We start from the raw sequence: 24,735 nt of genomic DNA, 5'->3' as shown, positions 1-24,735 counted from the left end.
CTCCTGACCCATGTGGTGAGCTGGCCCACATGCAGTGCTGATGCGTGCAAGGAGTGCCGTGCCATGCAGGGGTGTCCCCCACGCCGGGGAGCCCCATGTGCAAGGAGTGCACCCTGTAAGGAGAGCCACCTGGCGCAAAAAAAGTACAGCCCACCCAGGAGTGGCACCGCACACAGAGAGCTGATACAGATGACTTAACAAAAAGAGACACAGATTCCTGGTGCCGCTGACAAGAACACAAGCAGACACAGAAGAACACACAGCGAATGGACACAGACAGCAGACAACTGGGGGTGGGGGGGAAGGGGAGAGATAAATTAAAAATAAATAAATCTTTAAAAAAAAAAAAGTTTAGCGAGCAGGTGTAGCTCAGTGGTTAAGTGCCCACTTTCCACGTTCAAGGTCCCAGATTCAATTTTAGGAATTTTATTCCTAAAATAAAGGAAAATAAAACAAGTAAGTTAAAAAAAAAAAACACAATTATAAACAGTCTATACTACTCCCTTATATTGGGAGGGCAGAAGATTTTGGTGCCACATCCTCCCCGTCCTTACAGACCCATCAGCTTAATAATGAAAACCCAAACATAGAGAGCTGGACCAAGACTCCCTCTCATGTGGCTTCTCATTCTTTTAAGCCATGACTGTGGGACAGCCCAGGTGCGCAGGAGTCTGAGTGTCACCCCAGAAGTCTTAGCCTGCCTTCACCACCTTGTTTTATCTCTTTTCTCAAACTGTCTTCTTACTCTATGTTTGATATGTCTTGCCTCCCAATGAAAAAACAAGCAGCTAGTTATACAGATTTCTTAATTAATAAAAAAATGAGACAGCTATGGCCACAAGGGGGGGGGAACTATTAAAGAAAATTGTAACCATGAATGTAAAAGGACTGTATAGGGTTCAATAAACAGGACTGGTATATTACTCTCACAGTGACTATTACCTTCAGGATGTGAATACCAAGGCTGGCTGCGGCTTTTAGATTTGGTGTAAGGTCATCAAGAAAAATGGACTCCGAGGGCTGCACGCCAAGCCGCTCCAGGCACAACTTGTATATCCTGGGGTCTGGCTTACAGACTCCCTCTATGCAGGATTCCACGACCTGGGGGAGGGATAGAAACGAGATGAATATCCCTAAGAGGTGGAGCTCCTGAATATGCACAGTGACACAGTTTTTGAAAAGAGGAGAAGAGGGCGGTTGAGATTTGTTCACCAAATAATAACTCAAGAGTACTACGTGAACCCAAGTAACCCTCAGTTTCATAACAAGACTATTGCCTTTTTAAGTTGCGTGATTTGGGAGTACTCAGTTACAATCCAATAGCAAACTCAGAAAACCCAAGTTCTGGTTCAGACTCTGACCTTCTGCAAACAACAAAGCCACAAAGGGTCTGAGTCTCACCATCTGTAAAATGAAAATAAGAGTAACTGTCCCTCCTATCTCAATGGTTGTTGGGAGGTTTAAATGAGTTCCAAAATGACAAAACATTTGGTAGTATTGGATATTGTGGCTCCACAGAGCAGAAGAAAAAGCTGCACATCTCAGCTTTATGAAAAGTTTTTCTCCATTTTTTTCAGAAAGAAGGCATTGTTTACTGCCTCAAAAATAACACGAGGGGGGAAACGGACTTTGGCCCAGTGGTTAGGGCGTCCGTCTACCACATGGGAGGCCCGCGGTTCAAGCCCCGGGCCTCCTTGACCCATGTGGAGCTGGCCCATGCGCAGTGCTGATGCGCGCAAGGAGTGCCGCACCATGCAGGGTGTCCCCCGCGTAGAGGAGCCCCACGCGCAAGGAGTGCACCCATAAGGAGAGCCGCCCAGCGCGAAGGAGGGAGCAGCCTGCCGAGGAATGGCGCCGCCCACACTTCCCGTGCCGCTGACGACAACAGAAGCAGACAAAGAAACAAGAAACAAGACGCAGCAAAAAGACACAGAAAACAGACAACCGGGGGAGGGGAGGGGAATTAAATAAATAAAAATAAATAAATCTTTAAAAAAAAAAAAAATAACACGAGGGAAGCAGACTTGGCCCAATGGATAGGGTGTCCACCTACCACATAGGAGGGCCACAGTTCAAACCTCAGGCCTCCTTGACCCATGTGGAGCTGGCCTATGCGCAGTACTGATGCGCACAAGGAATGCTGTGCCACACAGGGGTGTTCCCAGTGTAGGGGAGCCCCACGCGCAAGGAGTGCACCCCGTAAGGAAAGCCGCCCAGCGCCAAAGAAAGTGCAGCCTGTCCAAGAATGGGACCACACACACAGAGAGCTGACACAACAAGATGATGCCACAAAAAGAAACACAGATTCTGGGTGCCACTGATAAGAATACAAGCAGACACAGAAGAACACACAGCGAATGGACACGGAGAGCAGACAACTGGGCGGGGGGGGGGAAATAAAAAGAAATCTTAAAAAAAAATAAAAATAAAAATAAACATGACTTTAATGTCTACATGTCAGAGGTTAAAAAACATACACACCATACTTTAGACAACTAAATCCCACGGGAGGGCTGCCCTGAGGAGACTGTCAGTAATCGGCAATAAGGACACCATTCCTTTGGCGCTAAGAGTTGCTGCACCCTGACAGCCTTGTTTCAGCCTTGTATCCAACTTGATCAGGGGAGGTTCGCTGAGGGTTCGGGAGCCCCCTGAAAAGGCTGTCTTGGCGGCTGGCTATCTCTGATTCCCTCTCACATGTCCCCAGGGCTTACTCTCCTATAGGGTGGGCCTAAGACAGCCACACAGGCCCATAACCAATGCCCTTTAGTCTGCCCTAAGAGAACTAAAGCCCTGATCTACTCTTGGAATGACCCAGAGTTTGCAAGACCAAGGACAAACCCCATCCCCCACACCCCACTCTGCCTCACACTGGCCAGAAATGGCCTTTCAAGTGAACAGATGTCCACCTCTCCTATTTGTCCTTGTCTCCTAAGGCCCTGAGTGAGCTAAAAGAAAAGCTCCACCTCACAAAATTGTCAACAGTGGATAGCAGAGAAGCAGGGCATTTCAGAAATGATTCAGTGTAACATGCTGGAGGGAAGTAGCACTGCTATACCATTGAGACAGAGGATGAGAGAGGAGTGAACTCAGGCTCATGGCGCCAAGTTCTGAGCAGGAGACATGGGCCTCTCACAAGGTGACTAACTTTTTTTTAAGTGATACAATAATCAGTTTATTGACAATAAGACATCTATTTGCAAAGTAAAACACTGCACCAATATTTAAATATATTCACAAATAACATTCCAAATGGAATATCAAGCTAAAATTAAAAGTAAAATCCCTATTGCATACCAGTGGTAAACGACAATATAGGAGAATAAACATAATATTATGATAAGTAAATTAATTCTTAATATAGATGCTTAAAGATGTTTGGTTGAAAGAGGAAAAAGACAAAGTAAAATAGGAGATGATATGGTCTTGGATTTTCAAGAGTTTTTCATGATTTAAGTTTTTTTTTTGTTTATTTTTAAAGAAGTTTTAGATTACCTAAAAGTTACATTGAAAATATAGGGGATTCCCATATACCCCTCCTTCTCCCCTGAATTACTTTTTGAGGGCAGAAAAAGACTTCTTAAGATTTAAGCTTGATAAGATCCCTGGCCTTCTCTTTTAGTTCTATTTTGTACATGACAGTAATAACCTGTTTAAGGTTTCTATTACCTTTTGTCAAACCAGGAACTATGGAAACAAGGCAAGTGTACATCCAAATATAGATTGAATGAAAACGTTCCCAGTTTGTCAAGGATCCTTTAGAGCAGGGGTTCTCAACCTTACTTGTTCCATGGATCCCTTTACCAGCCAGGTGAAAACCACAGGCCCCTCACTAAGTCCACACTATACTGTGTATTATTTAATAAATACATCACACCCGCACCAACACATCCCCACAAGAATACTATTTCTTTGCCTTTCAATTCAAGCTCATTGGCCCCTTGTTAGGAGCCCCTGCATGACCAGAAGGTGGAGGGAAAGCCTCCTTCTCAAGATAGCATGACTCAGGTGAGCAACAGCAGAAAATCACAAATGGAATCTGAAGTCAGCCTCTCAGGGGTTCTGACCCCAAATACATATCAGAATCATCTAGGGAGGTTTTTTTAAGATTTATTTATTTATTTAATTCCCCCCCTCCCTGGTTGTCTGTTCTCTGTGTCTATTTGCTGCATCTTGTTTCTTTGTCCGCTTCTGTTGTCAGCGGCACGGGAAGTGTGGGCAGCGCCATTCCTGGGCAGGGTGCACTTTCTTTCGCGCTGGACAGCTTTCCTTACGGGGCGCACTCCTTGCGCATGGGGCTCCCTGCGTAGCAGGGCACTCCTTGCGCGCATCAGCACTGCGCATCGGCCAGCTCCACACGGGTCAAGAAGGCCCGGGGTTTGAACCGCAGACCTCCCATGTGGTAGACGGATGCCCTAACCACTGGGCCAAATCCGTTTCCCGAGGGAGTTTTTCAGAAATACACACACCCACATCCCACCCAGACCCATTCAAATGATATGTCCAGGAAAAGAAGCCTGGCCATCTGGACCTTTATAAACCTACAGGTCATGCTGATGTGGAGCCAGCACTGAAAACCTTTACTTTGGTCTCACTAGTCCAATTAGGGGCACAAATATACACAGGAAAAGATAGATCTAGGTTTAAGGTACAGGGAATATGCCACTTTCTAGAATCAAACTAAAGTACCTCTTCCAAGGATGGAAAGAAACAGAAGCTCGTTAGTGAAATATACAACACTCTAGTTATTAGAGCACTTCCCCCCAATGTGTTCCAGAGCCTACGAGGTCTCTCAATACATTTGCTGAGATGTTTCCCAGATACACTGATGTGGCGATCCATGGATGAATGGGCAGAGGAAAGCGTCCTTCTATATCCACCATGAAAGAGACCCTGTTTCAACAGTTTGGGAACTTTTCAAGCTTACCACATCAAACTGTTTCCGGTCCAGGGGCAAAAAGCTTTTCCCATTGGGAAGATAAAAATTATTGCTCAAGACTGCAGTCTGAAGTCCTTTTGCCCGAATCTGAGTTATGGCCTCAGTCATCACTGGGAACGGCTTTGCCACTTGTTCACAGGTCAGCAGAGAAAAAAATGAGTCCACTGGCACAGAGGTCTTTGACTGGCAATGGGGGATGGGAAAATAGAACCAGACATCATTAAGAGCAAGAATAACAGAGAAAAAATTTTAGTCATGGCTTCATTCTGCTGCCTGGTTGTACAGCACAAGGCACTGGTTTACTGCCTAAAGGAATTGTTCCCCTCACCCTAGTTTTGAACTTTGTTGTTAGTTTTAAGAGTGACCTGGAATTAGAGATACATGAGTAGGTGTAGCAGTTGGATATAATTGATGAGTTCCAAAAAGAAATATTGGATTATGGTTGCAATCTGATCTGTACCTGGGCATGACTGAGTTATGATTAGGGTGTTGACTCCCCACTTCTTGGTGGGTGGGGACTCACAGATAAAAGGCATGGCAAAGAACAGAGTTGGGGCTTTTAATGTTGGAGTTTTGATTTTGGAGTTTGATGCTGAATACTTAAACTGGAGCCCTGGGAAGTCAGCATGCAGAAGAAAAAGAGAAGTCAGCCCCAGGAAGGAAGGACCTAGAAGCCAGAGTAAAGCAAGCCCCAGGAATGTAGGAACCCAGGAAGCCTGAACCCTTGCAGACGTCAGCAGCCATCTTGCTCCAAATAGACCTTGGTTAGGGAAGTAACTTATGCTTTATGGCCTGGTATCTGTAAGCTCCTACCCCAAATAAATACCCTTTATAAAAACCAACCAATTTCTGGTATTTTGCATCAGCACCCCTTTGGCTGACTAATACAGTAGGAAACAGAGCTGCTGATATCAATATACCAGTTAAGTGCATTCTTTAGTCCTCTCGTGAATAACCAATTGAAGAGAAGCAGAACACCACAGAGAACAGAGAATTAAACTCTAAAAGTATATTAAGCAGTTGTGGTCTAATTTGTAATGATCCAGAAGGAATTTACAGATTAGAATCACCATTATGAACTTCAATTGCTGAGCAATTTTTTTGTTTGTATTAAAATTCAATCCATGGGAGTTTTGAAAACTTATTTTGTGAAATGTTTTGAAATTTGCAAGGGCAAATCTACCATTTTGTATATATTTTTATAATAGCTTTATTGAGATGCAATTTACAAACCATACAACTGACCCATTTAAAGTGTACCGGTCAGTACTTTTTAGTATATTCACAGAATCATGCAACCATCACCACATTCAATTTTAGAACATTTTTATCACCCTAAAAAAAATCCTATGCCCATGAGCAGTCAATTCCCACTTCTCCCCAACACCCCCAGTCTTAGGCAATGACTAAACTTTGTCTCTATGGATTTGCCTATGCTGGACATTTCCTATAAATGGAATAAAAAAATATGCAGTCTTCTGTGACCAGCTTCTTTCACTTAGTATTATGTTTTCAAGGTTTATGACTGTTGCAGTTTGATATAGTTTATGAATTCCAAAAATAGATGATGGATTATGTTTGTAAACTGATCTGCCCTCCAAGCATATTAGAGTATATTGGATTCAGAGCTTTTGCTTTTACTTGATTAAATAATGATTAAGGTTTTGATTGGGCAATGTCAATTGTGAGTCCTCAAGGGGGCAGGGACTCACAGAGAAACCATACTGCAGAGAAGGGAGTTTTGAGTTTTGAGCTGGAGCCTATGAAATGAACACACAGGAGAAGAACTCAAAGGAACAGAGACAGATCCTTAGACATGGCAGAAGCCCCCAGGAGAGAGACAGAGCCGTTCACCTCAAAGTCTACAGCTGGCCTTGTGGAGAGAGCACAACAGCTGAGCCCGAAGAGAAACAGAGCTCTGGGAAGAGAGGAACCCAAGAAGCCTAAACTCTTGGCAGACGTTGGCAGCCATTTTGCCCCAACACATGGCAATAACGTCGGTGAGGGAAGTAACTTATGCTTTATGTCCTGGTAACTGTTAAGCTTCTATCCCAAATAAATACCCTTTATAAAAGCCAACAGATTTCTGGTTTTTGCATCAACAACCTTTTGATGACTACTACATTAACTGTATTTTATATTTAAAAGGGTGATTATGAGGATTACATGTGTTAATATAGGTAAAGGTTTAGCATATATTTAGAAAATGCTCAATAATACTATTGCTTTAAATAAGCTTTTTGATTAAAGCTGTCTTGTAGGGTGGCTTCTGTGTCTCAGATGAATAATGTCTACTTATAGAGAGTATTCTGCTTATTTACATATGGAGTTAAAATTGAGTAGCTGGAGAGGGAAAAAATAGCTTTAAAATGCGTAATGTACTATTAGGTTTTTTACTTGTTTATTTGCAGTTTAACCAACTTACCTATCAATAGATGAGTGCTGCAACCACTTCTCAAGTCAGAAAGGATCACACAGCAATGCAGGAGTGTTTACTACTCACCATTTCAGAGCACAGTCTCCTAAATTCTTGTAAGAAATCTTCTACTGTTATTGCTCCTCTCATAAATTTCATCCACGGTCCATTTTCCCCACCTGCGATCAAGGCCTTCAATATAGTTCCAGAAGGGACATGATTCTGCACCTCCCATTCTATAGGAAACAGAATATGTAATAAATGAAATACAGTCAACAGTGGCTGGGGTTTGGGAATCTTAGGCTAATTACCATACTAGTTTCTGTGACATCACTGTGATTCTACCGGGAATTTGGGGAAATTCAGGAAATGCAAACTCTCGATCCAAGATGTCCAAAATAACAGTGATAATTAAGTGTGTGACTGAGAGGACACTGTATTTAAGCAACAGGTCCTTACTACTTCCTTGAGGTAAGTCTGGACACTGCAATATTTTCTTCCTTGTTTCTCATTAGCTGAGTCATATACATTAGGTATCTTCCAGGGTCCTGGCACATAGTATGGGAGTAAATGAGGTAATAAGTCAGATTCTGACATTTGGTAAAGAAGCCCTTCATTTCAAAAGCTAGTAATCTGGGAAGCAGATGTGGCTCAACTGATAGAGCGTCCATCTACCATATGGAGGGTCCAGGGTTCAATTCCCAGGGCCTCCTGGCCCATGTGGTGAGCTGGCCCACACACAGTGCTGCCATGCACAAAGAGTTCGGTGCCACAAAAGGATGCCCCATGTAGGGGTACACCGCGCACAAGGCATGTACCCCCTGCAAGGAGAGCCACCCTATATGAAAAAAGTGTAGCCTGCCCAGGAGTGATGCCACACACACAGAGAGCTGATGCAGCAAGATGACACAACAAAAAAGAGATACAGTTTCCCAGTGCCACTGGACAATGCAAGCGGATGCAGAAGAACACACAGCAAATGGACACAGAGAGCAGACAATGGGGGGGGGGGGGAGAAATAAATAAAATAAATCTTGAAAAAAAAAACTATTAATCCTTTAAGGCAGTGGAGCTGGTACACTGAAATATTCATTTGGGGAATGCTGTCTTTGTGGAAAAAAGCAGAAATTTTCTATCGGCATAGAGCAAAGGCAGTAGATGAATCAGCTTTTGTGTAATACTGGGAACATTTGGGTAGGGGTTGTATAGCTCTTTCTATAATACCGCTGCTAGCAGGCAAAATATGTGTATAATTCATAATTATGTATCTAAGACATAATATACTTTATATATACTTTTTATTTTGAAATGAAATTACCTTTATTGTTTTTTTTGATTATGAAAGTACTGCCTATTCATTGAAAAGATATTGGACAAAATAAGAAGGTAGGAAGAAGAAAAAAGTAAAATGAAATGCAATCCTGTTCTTTAGAAATAACCAATGTTAGTGATTTGGAGTATGTCCTTTGAGAACAGAAAGACCTTTTAAATTCAATCCAAACAGTAATACTTCTTTCATTTTAGAGCTAATCTAAAGGATATAGCATTTTTTTATAGGCCCAGAGTTGGCAAAAGCGAGGAAATGGGGACTTTCATGTATTGCTGATGGGAGTGTGAGCTAATAAAAATTCCATAGAAAGCAATTTGACAATTTCTGATAACATTTTAAAATGTGCACACATTTGACCTAGAATTTCCACCTCTAGGAATTTCTCCCACAGGTATATTTTATAATAAGCAAGGATTACAAGGCTGTTTGCACAGAATTACTTGTAGTAAGAAATTTTTAAAAGTCTATTAATAAAGGGCTCATTTAATCAATTATGGTATATCCATACAATGGAATACTACCAAACAGCTAGACCAAGGGTTTGTAAAGTACAGCCCATAGGCCAAATCTGTCTCTCATCTGTATTTGTAAATAAAAATTTTATTGGCACACAACCACACGCATTAATTGATTGTTGTCTATGGCTTTCTCACTGTAACAGCAGAGCTGAGTAGCTATGACAGGGACCACATGGCCTACAAAGCCTAAAATGCCATTGTCTGGCTCTTTATAGAAAAATTTGCTCACCCCTGACCTAGACCTATGCCTGCTTTTATGAAAAAGTTGCCAAGAACTATAGCTAGCAGCAATTTGTAATATTTTTGCACAATGTCAAAGAAAGTCCTATATCAACGCTAAGGATAAATAATGGGGGATATGGGCCTTTTTCTTTTGGACTAAGGAAAACGTTCAAAAATATACTGAGGCAATGATTGCACAACTCTGTGATGAAACTGAGAGCCACTGAGTATACACTTTGGGTGGATTGTACAAGGCATGGGATTGTATATAACACAGTGAACCATGTGGTGATTTATGGACTGTGGTTAATAGTAAAAATATGAGTGTTTTCTCATGAACTACAACAAATGTACAATACTAATACATAGTGTTAATAGTAGGGGGTATATGGAAAAAAAATACCAAATTTAAGTTGTAGACCACAATTAGTGGTGATATTTTGATGATGTTCATTCATAATCTGTAACAAATGTTCCACAACAATGTAAGGTATTTGGGGGACTGATGCATGGGAATTCTGCACATAATGCACGATTATTTTGTAAGCTCTCACAACTTCTCAAATAAAAACATACTTTTTTTTAAAGTTACCAATATATTCTAGAGTCAAGAAAAAAGAAAGCTATGGAAAAGTATGCAGAGAATGGTTTAATTTCTATTTTTAAAGAAGTAAAGGGGGGGTGGAGGATATGTGGGGATCTCATATTTTTTTAATGTAATATTTAAAAAATGAATAAAGATAAAAATTAAAAATTTTTTTTTAATTAAAAAAAATAAAGAAATAAAGGAGGGGAACAGATGTGGCTCGAGCAGTTGAATATCTGCTTCCCACATGGAAGGTTCTGGGCTTGGTTCTTGAGCTGTCTAGAAAAAAACAAAAACAAACAACAAGCAAAACAAATGAAAAAATCAACTCAGGGGAGCCATTGTGGCTCAGTGATTTAATTTCCACATACGAGGTCCCAGAGTTTCAATCCATGGCCCCGGTACCTCAAAAAAAAAAAAAAATTCTAATCACAATAACAACAATGGCAGCTGATCATTTTTGGAGAATTTAGGGTAAGCCAAGCAAGCACTTACTGTGCTAAACATATGCTTTACTTTAAGTCCCACAAAATTGCAAAGAGTGAGGTACTATTAGCTTTGTGTATGTGTGTGTGTTTTAATTGTCTTTTTGTCTATTAACTTTAATTTAATGATGAGAAAACTAAAACTCAGAGAAGCTGAGTAATTTGCCCAGGTTACACACAACTACTAAGTTGTGCTTGGAATTTCTTTCAAAAGCCAGGGTATTACCCACTGGGATATGCTGCCGCCAAATGTTCCTCTCCATCTCCCCCTATCACCCTCCATTCCCCCCCTCTTCACCCCAGGCCCAGAAAGTGAAAAAGAATGAAGACCTCACCTGTAGCCACTCTCCCTGGAGAAGGAATGAGAACTCCACCCATGTCAAAAATCACTGCTCTGTAGTTGCTGCTTCTAGAATGTGTCCGTCGGTGGGCTCCTTGGGGCCTGCACCAGATGTGTTTCCAGAAGGCTGCCCTCCAAGCCCATTGGTGATGAGAGGACTGAAAAAGCCTCCTTGTGTACATGTTGAGGCCAAAACTGCATGAGAAGAAGGTATAGGGCATAGCTTGACTTTGCTGCCTTCATCCCAGACCTCTCCCCTGGAGCTCAGGAGTGCCAAATGGACATCTCCAACTCCTCTCCAACAAGTACCTCAAACCACATCCAGAATTGAACTCAGGCGAGCAGACGTGGCTCAACCGGTAAAGCATCCGCCTACCATATGGGAGGGTCCAGGGTTCGAGACCCAGGGCCTCCTGACCTGTGTGGTGAGCTAGTCCAGGCACAGAGCTGCTGCGTGCAAGGAGTGCCATGCCACTTAGGGGCGCCCCCATGTGGGGGTGTCCCACGTGCAAGGAGTGTGCCTTGCAAGAGAGCCGGCCTATACGAAAAAAGCGCAGCCCTCCCAGGAATGGCACCGCACACACAGAGAGCTGACTCAGCAAGATGACTCAACAAAAAAGAGACGCAGTTTCCTGGTGCCACTGAGGCACACACAGTGAAAGGACAGAGAGAGCAGACAATGGGGGAAAGGGGAGACAAATAAAAATAAATCTTTCAAAAAAAAAAAAAAAAGAATTGAACTCAGTATCTCCTGCTTTCTTCTAAGTTACTTAGTTCAGTAGACTCCAACCATCCACCAAGCTGCCCAAGGTAGAAAACTCTACCTCTCTCCATTCTCACTGCCATCAGCATGTAGGATGCCACCATCACCTTCCCACCAGAGATCACTGCAGTAGCCTCCTAATTGGTCCCAACTGCCTCTCTTCTAAATGTACTTTCAAAAGGCTCAAAAAAAAATGTATATGCACACACACACATATACCTACACCTAGTTCCAAACATGTAGAGAAGCTGAAAGCATAGTATAATAGCTTCCCACAGACCCTTCACCTGGATTCGCTAATTTTCAACATTTTACACATTTGGTTTATCATTATACATACACAACACATAGCTATAAGGATGTTTTATATATAAACACATATACATATATAAAACCAACACATGCATAATTAGCAAATCCAGGTAAAGGGTATATTGGAGATCACTGTACTAGTCTTTCAATTTTTCTATAGGTTTGAAATTAAAAGTTGGGGAAAAATTAATAAAATTAAGGCAAGTTTTATTTGAATTGATTTCTCCATGAAAATCTTTAAACTTTTTACATGTATTTTGTAGTTTAAAGGCTTATTAAAAACAGGTTAGGGCGGTAGACGTGGATGAACTGATAGAGCATCTGCCTACCATAAGGAGGGTCCAGGATTTGATCCCCAGGGCCTCCTGACCCATGTAGTAAGCTGGCCCACGCACAGTGCTGCCACGCACAAGGAGTGCGCACCCATGTGGAGGTGCCCCACGTGCAAGGAGTGCGCCCTGCAAGGAGAGCCGTCCCATGTGTAAAAAGTGCAGCCTGCCGAGGAGTGGTGCGGCACACATGGAGAGCTGACGCGGCAAGATGACGCAGCAAAAGAGAGGTGCAGTTTTTCAGTGCCACGAGATAATGCAAGTGGATGCAGAAAAACACACAGCGAATGGACACAGAGAGCAGACAAGGGGGAAAGGGGAGATAAATAATTAAATTAATCTTGAAAAAAAAAAAACCAGGTTAGAGCAAAAAAGGATGGCAAGACAGCTCCAATGCTTTATAGGAGACTCATTTCCATGCCATAAGGACTTAATAAACTATACAAAGAATCTAAAGAAGGAAATCTTAAGCAGTAAATCTTCAAAATTATGTTTCTCAGGTAATTGGAAATTTGCTGAATTTGAAAGTGAATTGTGAAGTTTAAAAAATTTATGTTGTTTGCATTTTTAGTTTTACGTACTTCTTAGGTCAAGGCCAAAATTTCTGATGAAGAGAATTTTATTGGTTCATAAAAGTGTCAATACATTTTGTGTGAGAGAGTAACAGGGATGAAAAGTGTCTCTGGGGCCCAAAAGGCCAATTTAATCTCAGAGGGCACTGTCCTCCATATATTCCTGCTAATGGGTACGCTGGCAATGCTCCCTCGAATGGCCTGCCACCTATAGATGACAGTTCTGTTCTAGCACCTCCCAACACTCTCTTTCTCTTATCTCCAGGCCTTGGTACTTGCTGTGCTCACTATGGGAACACCTTTCTCTGCTTCATCTGCTTGGTGAACTTCCATTCATTCTTACATCACAGCTTCAGCTTTACCTCCTGTGTAGCTTTTCTTTCTTTTTCCAGGCAGACTCTGGTACTCCCCCCACCCTCTTTTTTTTTTTTCACTCCTTCTCCACATCTTCAATAGAGCACTTACACTATTCTACAGTAATTGTATGTCTATTAGATCCTAAAATTGTAAGCTCCTAAGGCAAGAAATACCTTATTTGTCTTTAAATCCATCAATTCTCTGGGGCCTAGCACAATGCCTGGGTGCACGGCAGGTGCTCTGTATAAATATGCATTGAAAGGATGAATATGGGAGGAGTGGGGTGGGGCGTATATGGGGACCTCATATTTTTTCAATGTAACATTAAAAAAAAAATAAAGACAAATTTTTTAAAAAAAGAAAGGATGAATAAACTGGATGAATGAGAAAACAGGGGAAAACAGGACAGGCTTACTGGTGGCAGCCACAAAAATCTGTAAATGCCCAACTTCCCCATCTCTCATTAACAATTTTAGTTCTCTGGGACTTGCACTGTTCTTCTGTACCATAAAGATTAGTCTTCTCCCTGCCTCTCAGAATGACATTAACATGATCTTTTAGATTTGTTACCTAACTTAAGCTTTTTTTTTATGAGTTATTTTTAATTTATTTCTCTCCCTGCCCCCCTCCCCCAGTTGTCTGCCTTCTGTGTCCATTCATTGTGTGTTCTTCTGTGACGTCTATCCTTATCAGCGGCACCGGGAATCTGTGTTTCTTTTTGTTGCGTCAGCTCTCCTTGTGTGCGGCGCCATTCTTGGGAAGGCTGCACTTTCTTACACGCTGGGCGGCTCTCCTTACGGGGCACACTCCCTGCATGTGGGGCTCCCCTACACAGGGGACACCCCTGGATGGCACAGCACTCCTCATGCCCATCAGCACTGCGTATAGGCCAGGTCCACACGGGTCAGGAGGCCTGGGGTCTGAACCGCAGACCTCCTATGTGGTAGGTGGATGCCCTATCCACTGGGCCAAGTCCGCTTCCCTTGTTGCATCATCTTGACACAACAACTCTCCATGTGTGTGGTGCCATGCTTGGGCAGGCTGCACTTTCTTTCGTGTTCGGTGGTTCTCCTTTTGGGGCGCACTCCTTGTGTGTGGGGCTCCCCTATGCGGGGGACACCCCTGCGCGGCAGGGCACTCCTTGCATGTAACAGCACTGTGCATGGGCCAGCTGCACACGGGTCAAGGAGTTCCAAAGTTTGAAACACGGACCTCCCATGTGGTAGGCGGACACCCTATCCATTGGGCCAAGTCTGCTTCCCTAACTTACGCTTTCAAAGTATGCACACACAAGGTATGTTACCTTATATTAAGAAAATAGTTTTGTAAAGAGATTAAGGATGTTGGCTCTGGAATCAAATCGCCTGGGCTCAAATTCTAGCCCGGCCACTTAATAACTGTGAGATCCTGGGCAAGACTGTCTCAGAGCCTCAGGGTTCTTCCTTGTAAAATAGGGATGACTATAGTACCTGTCTCTGAAGTTATTACCATTACATGAGATAAACTATGCAAAGCACGCAAATTAGTACCCAGCACACTGATAAATGTCATCTACTATTGTAGTATACTATAAAGTGTTCACATGAGTTCTCATTCATTTACTGTACATATGGCATATGCAATTTCACTTAAATCAGTGATTCTCAACCAGGGGCAATTTTGGCCCCCAAGGGACATTTGGAAATGTTCACCCTGGGGGTGAGGGTGTGTTCTACTGGCATCTAGCAAGTTAGGCTGGGGATGATGCTAAATATTCTACAATGCATAGGACACCTTCCCACAAATAATTACCTAGACCCAAAACGTCAGAAGTACTGAAACTGAGAAACCCTGACATTGTACATTGACCCATATTTTACAGGGTACACTCACAAGCTAAATATACACAAATATGTGGTCATATTACATGTACAGGCCATTATTTCCAAGACATGTTCAGAACGTGCGGTGACACATCTTAAGATACTGTTACAGCGTATGATTAGGATAGCATCTTTTCACAGATATGCTATATAATTGTGGCTGTCAACTTCTATGCGCTAAAAGACAGTCTGAGTTCCTGGAAAGAATGCTGAACTTCAAAAAAGGAAATGTATATAGAGGCGGTGGCTCATATATATATTTCGTCTCATCCTCACAACCGTAGGACAATATTATCACAGTTTTACACAATGACTAGTTCACGGTCACACAAATGGTGTGTGCTAAGAGCAAGAACTGTGTTTATCTTATTCATCGATGTTTCCCCAGCGCCTCCAAAGTGCCTAGGCTCTCAATAAACATCTGTAACGTGATGGGTTCGGGACTAAAGACACAGCTGTGCCTCCAGCATTGTAAGCTTTAACGACCCACCGCCCTACCTTAATAGAGTCAAAAACTGCAATGGAGTCCTTAGTCCCTAAGGGCCCTCACAGAAGTGGCTTCATCTTTTCTAGGCTCAATACTCATCTGTAAAGGGAGGCTGCCAAAAAGCAACCGTTCCTAGAGCTAGAGCGAAATGTCAAACACGCCAAGAGCGTTCTGCGTAGCGCGGGTTCCTGGGACAACTCGGAGACCTCATGGGGACGAAGGCCCCTCGCCGCTAACCATAGTGAGCTCAGAGCGAGGCCCTTATAGGAAGGGAGAGGTTAACTCGGGCCTGGGAGGAAACCCACCGCTTGACCTCCTGGGACCCAGAGCCCGGAACGCCCTCGGCGTCTTCTCTCCCGGATCGTCTAGAACTGCCGCTTAGAGGGCCTGAGATTCACTACTGCGCAAACGCGCGGGTCACGTGATCTCTGCCCCGCCCAATCGAGCCACGCATACGTGACCCGCGGGTCAGCGACGGCGGCCGGGAGGCGGAAGTGGCGGTCGTTGTACTTTCCAAGCGCGGCGAGAGGGGTTGCTGCTGCTGAGGCGGCGGTGGCGTCGCGGAGGCGGTGGCGGCCCCGCCGGCCCCAGGCCGCTCGGCCTCTCGGCTCGCTTCCCACCCTTGTCTGAGCCCGCCGGAGCCCGCGCCGGCCAACGCCTGCCCTATGAGTGTGTCACTGGTTGTCATCCGACTGGAGCTCGCGGAACACTCGCCCTTCCCCTCCGGCTTCGGCTTCAGCGCCGACGGTAAGCCTTCCGGCCTTGTAGCCCTCCCTGTTGCCGGCTCCTGGGCTCGGAGGACTCGCCCTTCCAGTAGAGGGGCCCGGGGGCAGGCCGCGGCGAGGGCTTTTGCGTCAGGAAGAAGCTGAGAAGGGGCTTGGGATCCCCCTCATCCCGTTCATCCTTGGAGGGCTTCCTAGGTGTCATCTCTGGGAAGCCCTTCCTGGACCCTCGCTCCCTGTTTCACTGGCACTCTGTTTATACCTGGCAACTTTCCCTCCTCTCTCTGGGTTAGAGTCAAATTGTCTAAGTGTTTGTCTCACTCGCTTTCCTCTGAGCTTTTTGAAGATATGGACTAGATCCCCAGCGATGCTGACGGTTCTTCCAGATTTAGATCGTTCCTGTTTGGAAGAATACCCATTTAGGCGCCTTGTAACAAGTAATTATCTCTAAAATCTGGGCACATCTGTAACCTAGCACGGTATAAAACACCTTGTGTGTTTTCTTTGAGATACAGGGATGATATGCTCGTTTACGTATGGGAAAACTGAGGCCCAGTGGTTAAATGATTTGTCCAAGTTTATCTATAAGTGGTGAGACTGAGATTCTAACTCAGGGAGCTAGACTTTCGAGTCCGAACTGTACATCACAGCCTCTTTAATAGGAAATGCAGCTGTGACACTATTCTTTGGAGCTCAGGTAATTCCCTACCAGTTACATTCATTCGAGAAATATTAACTGCATGCTTACTCTATGCTGGTGCTGGAGCTTTAGTTGTGTACAGAATCTGACTTGGTCCTTGCCTTAATGGCATCAGAAGTTCAGTGGGGATGACATGAAATTACGTAATTACAGAATAAGTGAAGAATTAGATCTGTTTAAGTGCTGTGAAGGAAAAGAGAAACAATTTGGAGAACTATTATAGGAGTTTTGACGGGGACTGAGGCAAATAGGAAAGGTGTCATTGGAAACTTCCCTGAGGCAGTGCCCTTTGAAGCTGCAGATTGAAGACTGAATATGAATAGAGAGATTGAAAGGTGAAGAATTTTCTTGTTTGTTTTTTGTTTATTATTATTGAAGTAATGAAAATGCTCTGATAATGATTTAAGTGATGCATGCACAACTATGTGATTATACCAAATACCATTGCTTGTATGCTTTGGGTGAATTGTATGCTTTGTTAGTATCAATAAAATTGATTTGTTAAAAAAAAAAACATTGAATATGATTTAGTGTGTTAAAAGCACCTTCCAAATGCCAAAAGTAATTCTGAGTTCTGAAAGCCAACTATAGTCTTTAGTCTATAGACATTTACGTGAGTCAGTAATTTATTAATTTATTTAACAAATATTGAGAGTTTTCACTGTGTGCTGGGCAGTGTAGTATATGTACTGAGGATACAGTGATGGGCAGAACACTCGTCTGATCCCTGCCTTGACAGAGCTTATATTAAGAATATTCCAGTAGTCGCCAAATTCCTTTTCCCTTTTGTGTGTTTCATTGATTTAATACAGTGACCGCAGTTGTTCAGGTCTAGAGTCATAGCATCAGCCTAACCCAGGGTTTAAGTATTCTATCTAAAGGTTTTTGGAACTTTTATTTATTAATGAGCTTGATGCCGTTATTTGGGGCTCAACATAGAGTTTATTTGTACCAGGTATTACTAAGATGTTGGTTCTTCTGGGCATAGTCACTGTCAAACCTTCTCTAAAGCTCATTGATTTACTTTAAAAGTCCATGATTTCACTAGGCTAGCCTGCGTTGTCTAAGTTTATTGCACTGATGTGTATTGTCTGTGCTGAGCACTGCCGGAACCCGAGATAAGTAAGATGGACCCTAGAGAGCCATCTTATGTTGGGGGAGGACAGCAGAGAGAAAGGGAAAACATATTGTTGGATTCATCAAGAATAGAGAGATATTTGTTTTGTTATCAGATTTTAATCATTTATTTGTTCTTTAGCTGGGGAAATGTCTGATGAGGTGATTAAAAAGAAGACACTAGCTTCAGCTGTAGCCTGTTTAGAAGGAAAGTCACCAGGAGAGAAAGCAGCAGTCATACATCAGCATCTTGGCCGTCGAGAAATGACAGATGTGATCATTGAGACCATGAAGTCCAACCCAGGTATGCTTTCTAAGACCCTGGATTGTCTTTTGTAATGTGATCCTCTGTTGTTTGTTTTATACATGTTGTTCAAATAGCCCTTGATTTTTTACCTCTAGCATACTTACATCTTTCATTGCCTGTGTGCCTTATGTGAAATTGTCAAGCCACATTTTATCTTCTCCAAATATTCTTCTAAATTGGTTCTAACAAAGCTGAGTTGATAACTATTCTGTGGGGGAGAACTACTTACCATATAGGTCAGGGGCAGATCATAATCCATGTAAATATGTTGTGCCTTCCCCTGCTCTGACATGACAGGATGTATACTCCACCTCCAGGACTAAACTGGTAGGTTTAGTTTCCAAATTTAATAGCCCTGAATGTGCCATTAAGAGAGGATGTTGAAACTGCCAAATATAAGAGCCATTCTTAAGTTTCTGAGGGTGTTAATGAGATTTTTATTGGGCAAAGAAAGATTTCAAGTTGATATGCTCCTAACATTCAGCTGTTCTGTTAAAGTAGTTCTTACTGTAGTATATTACAATTTCTCTGTCAAAATTTATCCTTCTGACTTGAAAGTTTAATCTAGTTAGAGTCCTTCAACATATTTCCTGTCAGTTTATAATCTGCAAATTTTTAATTTGTGAAAGATGAATTAAAAGCTTCAATGGAAGAAGAAAAGTCTTCAGAAGCATCCTCCACTGCAGAGAAGAGTAGAGATCATAGTAAAGAATGCATAAATGCTACTCCCGATTCTCCATCCAAACAGCTTCCCGACCAGATTTCATTCTTCAGTGGAAATCCATCAGTTGAAATAGTTCATGGTATTATGCATCTATACAAGACAAAGTAAGAAAACCCTTTTTTCTTTCAAGTTGGTCTGTTTTTTTTTTTTTTTTTTTTTGCCTAGAGCAGAGCAAAGTCTCCTATCCTAAAGGAAAGTGGATATTTTAAACTTCAAAAGGTTAATACTTTGATGGGTTGCATGTTAGAGAATTCTTAGGTGACTTATATTTGTAATCTTGTGGATTGAGTCAAAACTTCTTATGAAAGAAACATACAGATGCACTTAATATTCCCTTGGAAAGTGGGCATTGAAGATGATTGGGGAAGATGAAAAAATAAAAGTGATCTACAGCATCATTATAGTTTTATATCACCACTAAATCCCTGCTAAAGCTGCTGAGAATTCAGTTAACTGATGACCCTTTCACCACTTCTTTTTACCCTTTACTGTTGTCCAAACAAAGATTGCTAGAAGTCAAAGGAAGGGAAGCGTTTGGCTAGATGAACTACAAGCTGGGCCATCAGCACCTTGGATAATTGGTAACTGACTCCATATAGGCTGTCCTTATCCTAACTTGTTTGCCAGGTTTCCACTGGGAAGCGAATATTCAGGTAGCCATTTTGGGTCACAGCTGTTGAAGAGTTTGCAGCATTTCAAAAGTAAATTGCATTATGTGAGGTTTTCTTTCCACTCATTTCTGTAATCTTCAAACACATTCCCATGGTTTAGGATTTATTCTTTCTTATATTTAGAGCCCTTTTCTTTTCTAGACCCTTTTACTGACATCCGTAGCTAGAGTTGTGCCTCTGAGTTTGCTAATAACAGATTATTGTGCAAAAACTAATGAGAATAAACAACTAATAAGCATTGCTTAATGCAGATTTTTAACTATCACAAGCCTAACATTAAAAATTCCAGTGAAGGGTGTAGCATAGAACATTTTGAAACTTATACTCTATTGCAGATACGTTTAAGGGATTCTGCATTTACCCTTGTAGTTTGTATTTTGAAGTGAAATAACAAGCTGTTGAAATTGATTTGTGAAATAGTACACGTTTTAATTTTCCTGTTTTCTTGGACATAAAAGTTGTCTAATTAGTGATGTCTGAACTAACCAAACCTCATCTATTCAAGACAGTCTAATTATTGTCTTATTAGTAAGATGACCTCCTTAAAAGAAGATGTGAGGCGCAGTGCCATGCTGTGTATTCTCACAGTCCCTGCTACAATGACCAGTCATGACCTTATGAAGTTTGTCGCCCCATTTAATGAAGTAATTGAACAAATGAAAATCATCAGAGACTCTACTCCAAACCAATATATGGTGCTGATAAAGTTTAGTGCACAGGTAAAAGTTAAGATATTAAAAATCTCTTTGCCACAGAAACTGTGTTTTTGGAAGTGTATAATAATAGCTGTGTGTGATTTATAACATTTTGCACCTGAGATGCTGGACATACATGTCTTCCAGGGTATTGTTATAATTCTAGATGTATTTTTAAGTTCATTAGCAAAAAGGCAGTTCTTATACCCATAATTTTTTGCAAATCAGATTGGGTATGAAATCTAATATTTAGGTTGTTTTGTTTTGTTTCTTTTTTAATGTGATAGTAACTATTTCAGTAGAGCAATAGTTCCCAAACTCTTCGAAGTTGACACCATATTATTGTTTGCCATTATAACACTATATCCCTACTTCTTTAATTTTCTTTTTTAAAGATACTCTTGAGTACATTTTAGAAAATAAAATCCATTTTTTAAATTATTATTTTGGTGGCTAGGAGGGATTTTGTGACATTCCTTGAAGTATTAAACATGCTTTAGAATTCTGATTGGAAATTAGTATAATAGAATCACTGAAAGAATGGTGATATTTTCGGTTTTAAAAAATGCTGTGCTTTATAACAGATACTTTTTGATTTAGGAAGGCTTTGCCAGCCACTCCATTTTACTCACTGCATCAATTAGCACTTTCCATGAGCCTTAGTTATAGAGTTATGATAAAGGTATTCTCTTGGGTTTGCGTACTCATTCTTGTGGGAATGTGCTTTTTCTATATGAATGAAGCAAACTTTAGGCCTTAACCAGATATTATAGCTATTCTAGCCTTAGGTTTAATTGAAATTTCATTAGATTTTGACATTCAGCTTTGTCAGAAATTACTTCTCTGTCACCTCAATGACAAATAGCCTTCCTGAATTTGCCTCATATAAACAGTTCTAATTTGCTCATTAACAAAGAAATGGATGTGCCTTCAGCATCATTAACTATTTCCTCTCTGACCAGTCACCCAGATTTGTGGGTGAAAGGGAGCATATGACACAAGGTTACACTTGTTATCGTTACAGAAATCCAGAATCGACAGCATTGCAGTCGTTATTGGCCACGGGGAGGCAGTTAGAGAGAGTGGGAGGTAGATTATATCTGTGCCTCTTCTATGGGCCCCTTAGGTTGGCATTCCATGTACAAAAGGGTACACAGTTATTATCTCTTTACCTTTTACAAAGTACTTTAACGTTGAGGAAAACATTTACAACATGAATTTCAACTATCCTGTAGACTTAGACTACACAAGTAATCTTTATCGATTGCTATACTGCTCACTGTGCTGTGTTTTACATGCGTTGTCTCATTTAGTCCTCATTACAGCCCAGTGAAGTAGACATAACTGTTGTCCCTTTTTGACAGATGAGAAAACTGACTGCTGAGGGAAATTAGTGATTTGCCCAGGGCCACGCAACTCGCAATGTTGACTGAGCTGGGATTTGCACCCTCAATAGTAATCCCTAGGACATAATCCTCTAGTAGGGATGGGATGAAGGTATGAGTATGAGTAAGGGAAGAGAGTCACTGTTTTCAAGACATTCTTTAACAGCAACACTTTAGTCATAGTTTCTCATTAACAATTAAGAGCACTTAGGTTAAGCCAGTAACTGAATCTGTGAGTCAGCCATATTGATTAGGAGGAAAAAAAGTTTAAAGACATATTAGACTTTTAAAATTGTCAAAAGTCTAATAAACCCATGACACTGACTTGCCTTATAAACCCACCAACTTCCCTGTAGCAAATGCTGCCTTTGGTAACATGCAGATAATACTCTGGGTATTTTCTGTTACTGTTAATAGATTTTCTTTGTACATATGCACATTCTTGCCACCTCTGTGTTTTGACCAGGTCCAGGTTGCTCAAATTGAAGGATGATTCTTGGCACTATGAAACAGCTTGCTGCATGCCTCTACCCCATAGGGATAGAACTCTTGACCTTGGTATCATGAGTTGCATAATTTTTTGCTAACCCTGGATTTTAGAGTTCGAGGCCTATCCTATTGAGGATTTTCTAACACTCTCCTGGTATAAGACTTGAAGTCATTAAATACAATAATGGGCCATAGTGAGAACAGTTGCAGTAGCTTCCAACAGGAGCCAGGCCCTGTGCAAAGAGCTTTTCATGGATTATCTCCCTGAATCCTCTCAACATTTCCTTCAAGTAGGTGGTATTACTTTCCTGCTTCACCATTAAGGAATCTGTAAGGCATAGATAAGTCATTTGTTTGTGTTGCACAGCTCATAAGCATCAGAGCTAGGATTCAAACCCAGCTAGCCCAACTTCATAGCATGCACAGCTAATCATACTTTTATTCCTTTCTTTTTCTCACTGGAGAATTTTAATAAGTAATAGGCCTCTATATCTTTTGTGATCTTTTGTATTTCTGTTGGCCATTGCTTTATGTGGAAGTCTTACAAACATGTCCTTAAAAAATTGTACTGTGACCTTTTAGAAAGCTTGGTCTTTAGGTAAGCATTTTGTGATTCATCAGAACACATGAAAGCAGGAAAGATTCAGTTTTATAGTTCTTTGGGACCAAAAAAGGTCAGATAACTTGTCAATAGAGTATTGTTTTAGTTCGCTAAAGCTCCTGGGAGCAAAATATCAAAAATGGCTGGGCTTTTACAATAGGGATTTTTTAGGGTAAAAGCTTACAGCCCTGAGGCTGCAAAAATGTCCAAATCAAGGCATCAGCAGAGATGCTTTCTCTTCAAGGTTGGCTGCTGGTGAGGTCCTGGTACATGGCAAGGCAAAATGAAGATGGGCCTCTGCAGAGATCCCTGCTTTCCCCTCCAGGCTCACTTTCTTCTCAAGCTCAGCTGTGGGAGATCAGCATATAGTTCTCTCCCTCCTCCTTGACTCAGCCTCCTCTGCTGATTCCGGTCTCTAGCTTCTCTCTCAGTTTCTCTATCTTTCTGCTGCTATAGGCAATCTGGAAGTCTTCTCTCACATGGCAGGGTAAAATGGCAACTGTCTTTAACTATGTTCTCCTCCATTAATGAAGGACTCCAGCAAAAGGATTAAGATCCACCCTAGTTCTCACAATCTAATCAAAGGCCCTTAACTGAATCTAACCAAAAGGTTCTAGCACATGTAATTGATTTCCAGGCACAGGAATAGATTTGCTTAAGAACATCATTTTCTGGGGTCCACAGAAGACTCAAACCAGAACAAGTATTTTGGCTCATTTTCAGTGTCATGCTTAGGACCGGCTAGGAGACCCTTCTTTTGAGAAGTAAAAATATTTTCTTAATGGTAGAGTCAACCACTTTGACAACGAAGGAACTTTGAGCATAATGGATTTTTCTTTTTCTCACTTTATCCTGAGAACAAACAAAAGCAAGAGATCAGACGAAAGGAAAAGTTGGGTTTCATTAAATTGTTGGCTGTACACGACACTAACATTTTACGTGAAAGAATTGTTTCTTCTGTGTGTTTTGAAACTAGCTTCAGATTTTTTGGTTTTTTTTAAGATTTATTTATTTCTCACCACCCCCTTGTTGTTTGCATTTGCTATGTCTGTCTGTTGTGTGCTCTCCATCTTTTTAGAAGGCACTGATAACTGAACCCAGCACCTCCGCTGTGGAAGGGAGGCACCTAATCACTTAAGCCACCTCCACTCCTTGCTTTGTTGTGTCTTTCATTGTTTTCCTCCTTGTGTCTCTTGTTGCATCATCTTATTGCATCAGCTCACCGTGCCTGCCCATTGCATCAGCTTGCTGTCTTGCTTGTCTTCTATAGGAGGCACCAGGAACCGAACCTGGGACCTCAAGTGTGGTAGGTGGGAGCTCAGTCACTTGAGCCACATCCGCATCCCTGTTTGTTTTTTGTTTTGTTTTGTTTTTTTTGAGGTATCGGGGTCAGGGATTGAACCTAGGACCTCATTTGTAAGAAGCCAGTGCTCAGCCACTGAGCCACATCAGCTCCTCTGAGTTGGTTTTTCATTTTTTTCGCTTGTTTGTTGTTTTGGTTTTTAGGAGGCACCAGGGACTGAACCTGGGGCCTCCCATGTGGGAAGTAGGCACTCAACCACTAGCCACATTTGGTCCCCAGCTTCAGGGTTTTTTTGTGTGCATTTCAATGGTGGGTTGAAGTAGGAATCATGTGTTTTGCTCCCTACTCTCTTAACAGTGCATAGCACAGTCCTGGCCCATATTGGGTGCTCAGTAACTATTTGAATGAATGAAGGTGCATTTCCAATACCAAGAAGTTTAAAGAAGAAATCAGAATTTTGGGGGATCTCAACTGTTAATAAATGTTCTCATTTTTTTTAAAAAG

The 24,735-nt window shown here is 41.8% G+C and overlaps 2 protein-coding genes across 9 annotated transcripts in view; one reads left to right on the top strand and one right to left on the bottom strand.

Moving 5' to 3' along the window:
* ACAD10 (acyl-CoA dehydrogenase family member 10) overlaps positions 1 to 15,957 on the bottom strand; it is a 52,514-nt gene extending 36,557 nt beyond the window's left edge. For 3 of the 6 annotated variants that reach the window (XM_058280975.2, XM_058280976.2, XM_058280979.2), the window contains exons 1-5: positions 15,824 to 15,927; positions 10,832 to 11,031; positions 7,443 to 7,591; positions 4,928 to 5,122; positions 943 to 1,101 (exon numbers count right to left, since the gene is read on the bottom strand). In XM_058280975.2, the coding sequence (XP_058136958.1) occupies positions 943 to 1,101; positions 4,928 to 5,122; positions 7,443 to 7,591; positions 10,832 to 11,018 (690 nt within the window). In that variant the 5' untranslated portion in view covers positions 11,019 to 11,031; positions 15,824 to 15,927. Of the gene's footprint in view, positions 1 to 942; positions 1,102 to 4,927; positions 5,123 to 7,442; positions 7,592 to 10,831; positions 11,032 to 15,823 lie in introns of all 6 variants that reach the window. The other 3 variants (XM_058280978.2, XM_071210028.1, XM_058280977.2) reach the window with 2 other exon arrangements.
* Positions 15,958 to 15,970: 13 nt separating this feature from the next.
* The window catches only part of BRAP (BRCA1 associated protein), a 49,075-nt gene continuing 40,310 nt past the window's right edge, over positions 15,971 to 24,735 (top strand). Inside the window, exons 1-4 of one of the 3 annotated variants that reach the window (XM_004483016.4) lie at positions 15,971 to 16,265; positions 18,199 to 18,360; positions 18,993 to 19,191; positions 20,288 to 20,477. In XM_004483016.4, coding sequence (XP_004483073.1) covers positions 16,184 to 16,265; positions 18,199 to 18,360; positions 18,993 to 19,191; positions 20,288 to 20,477 — 633 coding nt within the window. In that variant the 5' untranslated portion in view covers positions 15,971 to 16,183. Of the gene's footprint in view, positions 17,276 to 18,198; positions 18,361 to 18,992; positions 19,192 to 20,287; positions 20,478 to 24,735 lie in introns of all 3 variants that reach the window. The other 2 variants (XM_058280974.2, XM_071210027.1) reach the window with 2 other exon arrangements.

The sequence above is a fragment of the Dasypus novemcinctus genome, chromosome 19 (assembly GCF_030445035.2).
Source record: "Dasypus novemcinctus isolate mDasNov1 chromosome 19, mDasNov1.1.hap2, whole genome shotgun sequence".
Lineage (NCBI taxonomy): Eukaryota > Metazoa > Chordata > Mammalia > Cingulata > Dasypodidae > Dasypus > Dasypus novemcinctus.
The sequence above is the reverse complement of the archived record's forward strand: the minus strand, read 5'-3'. Positions and strand labels throughout refer to the sequence as shown.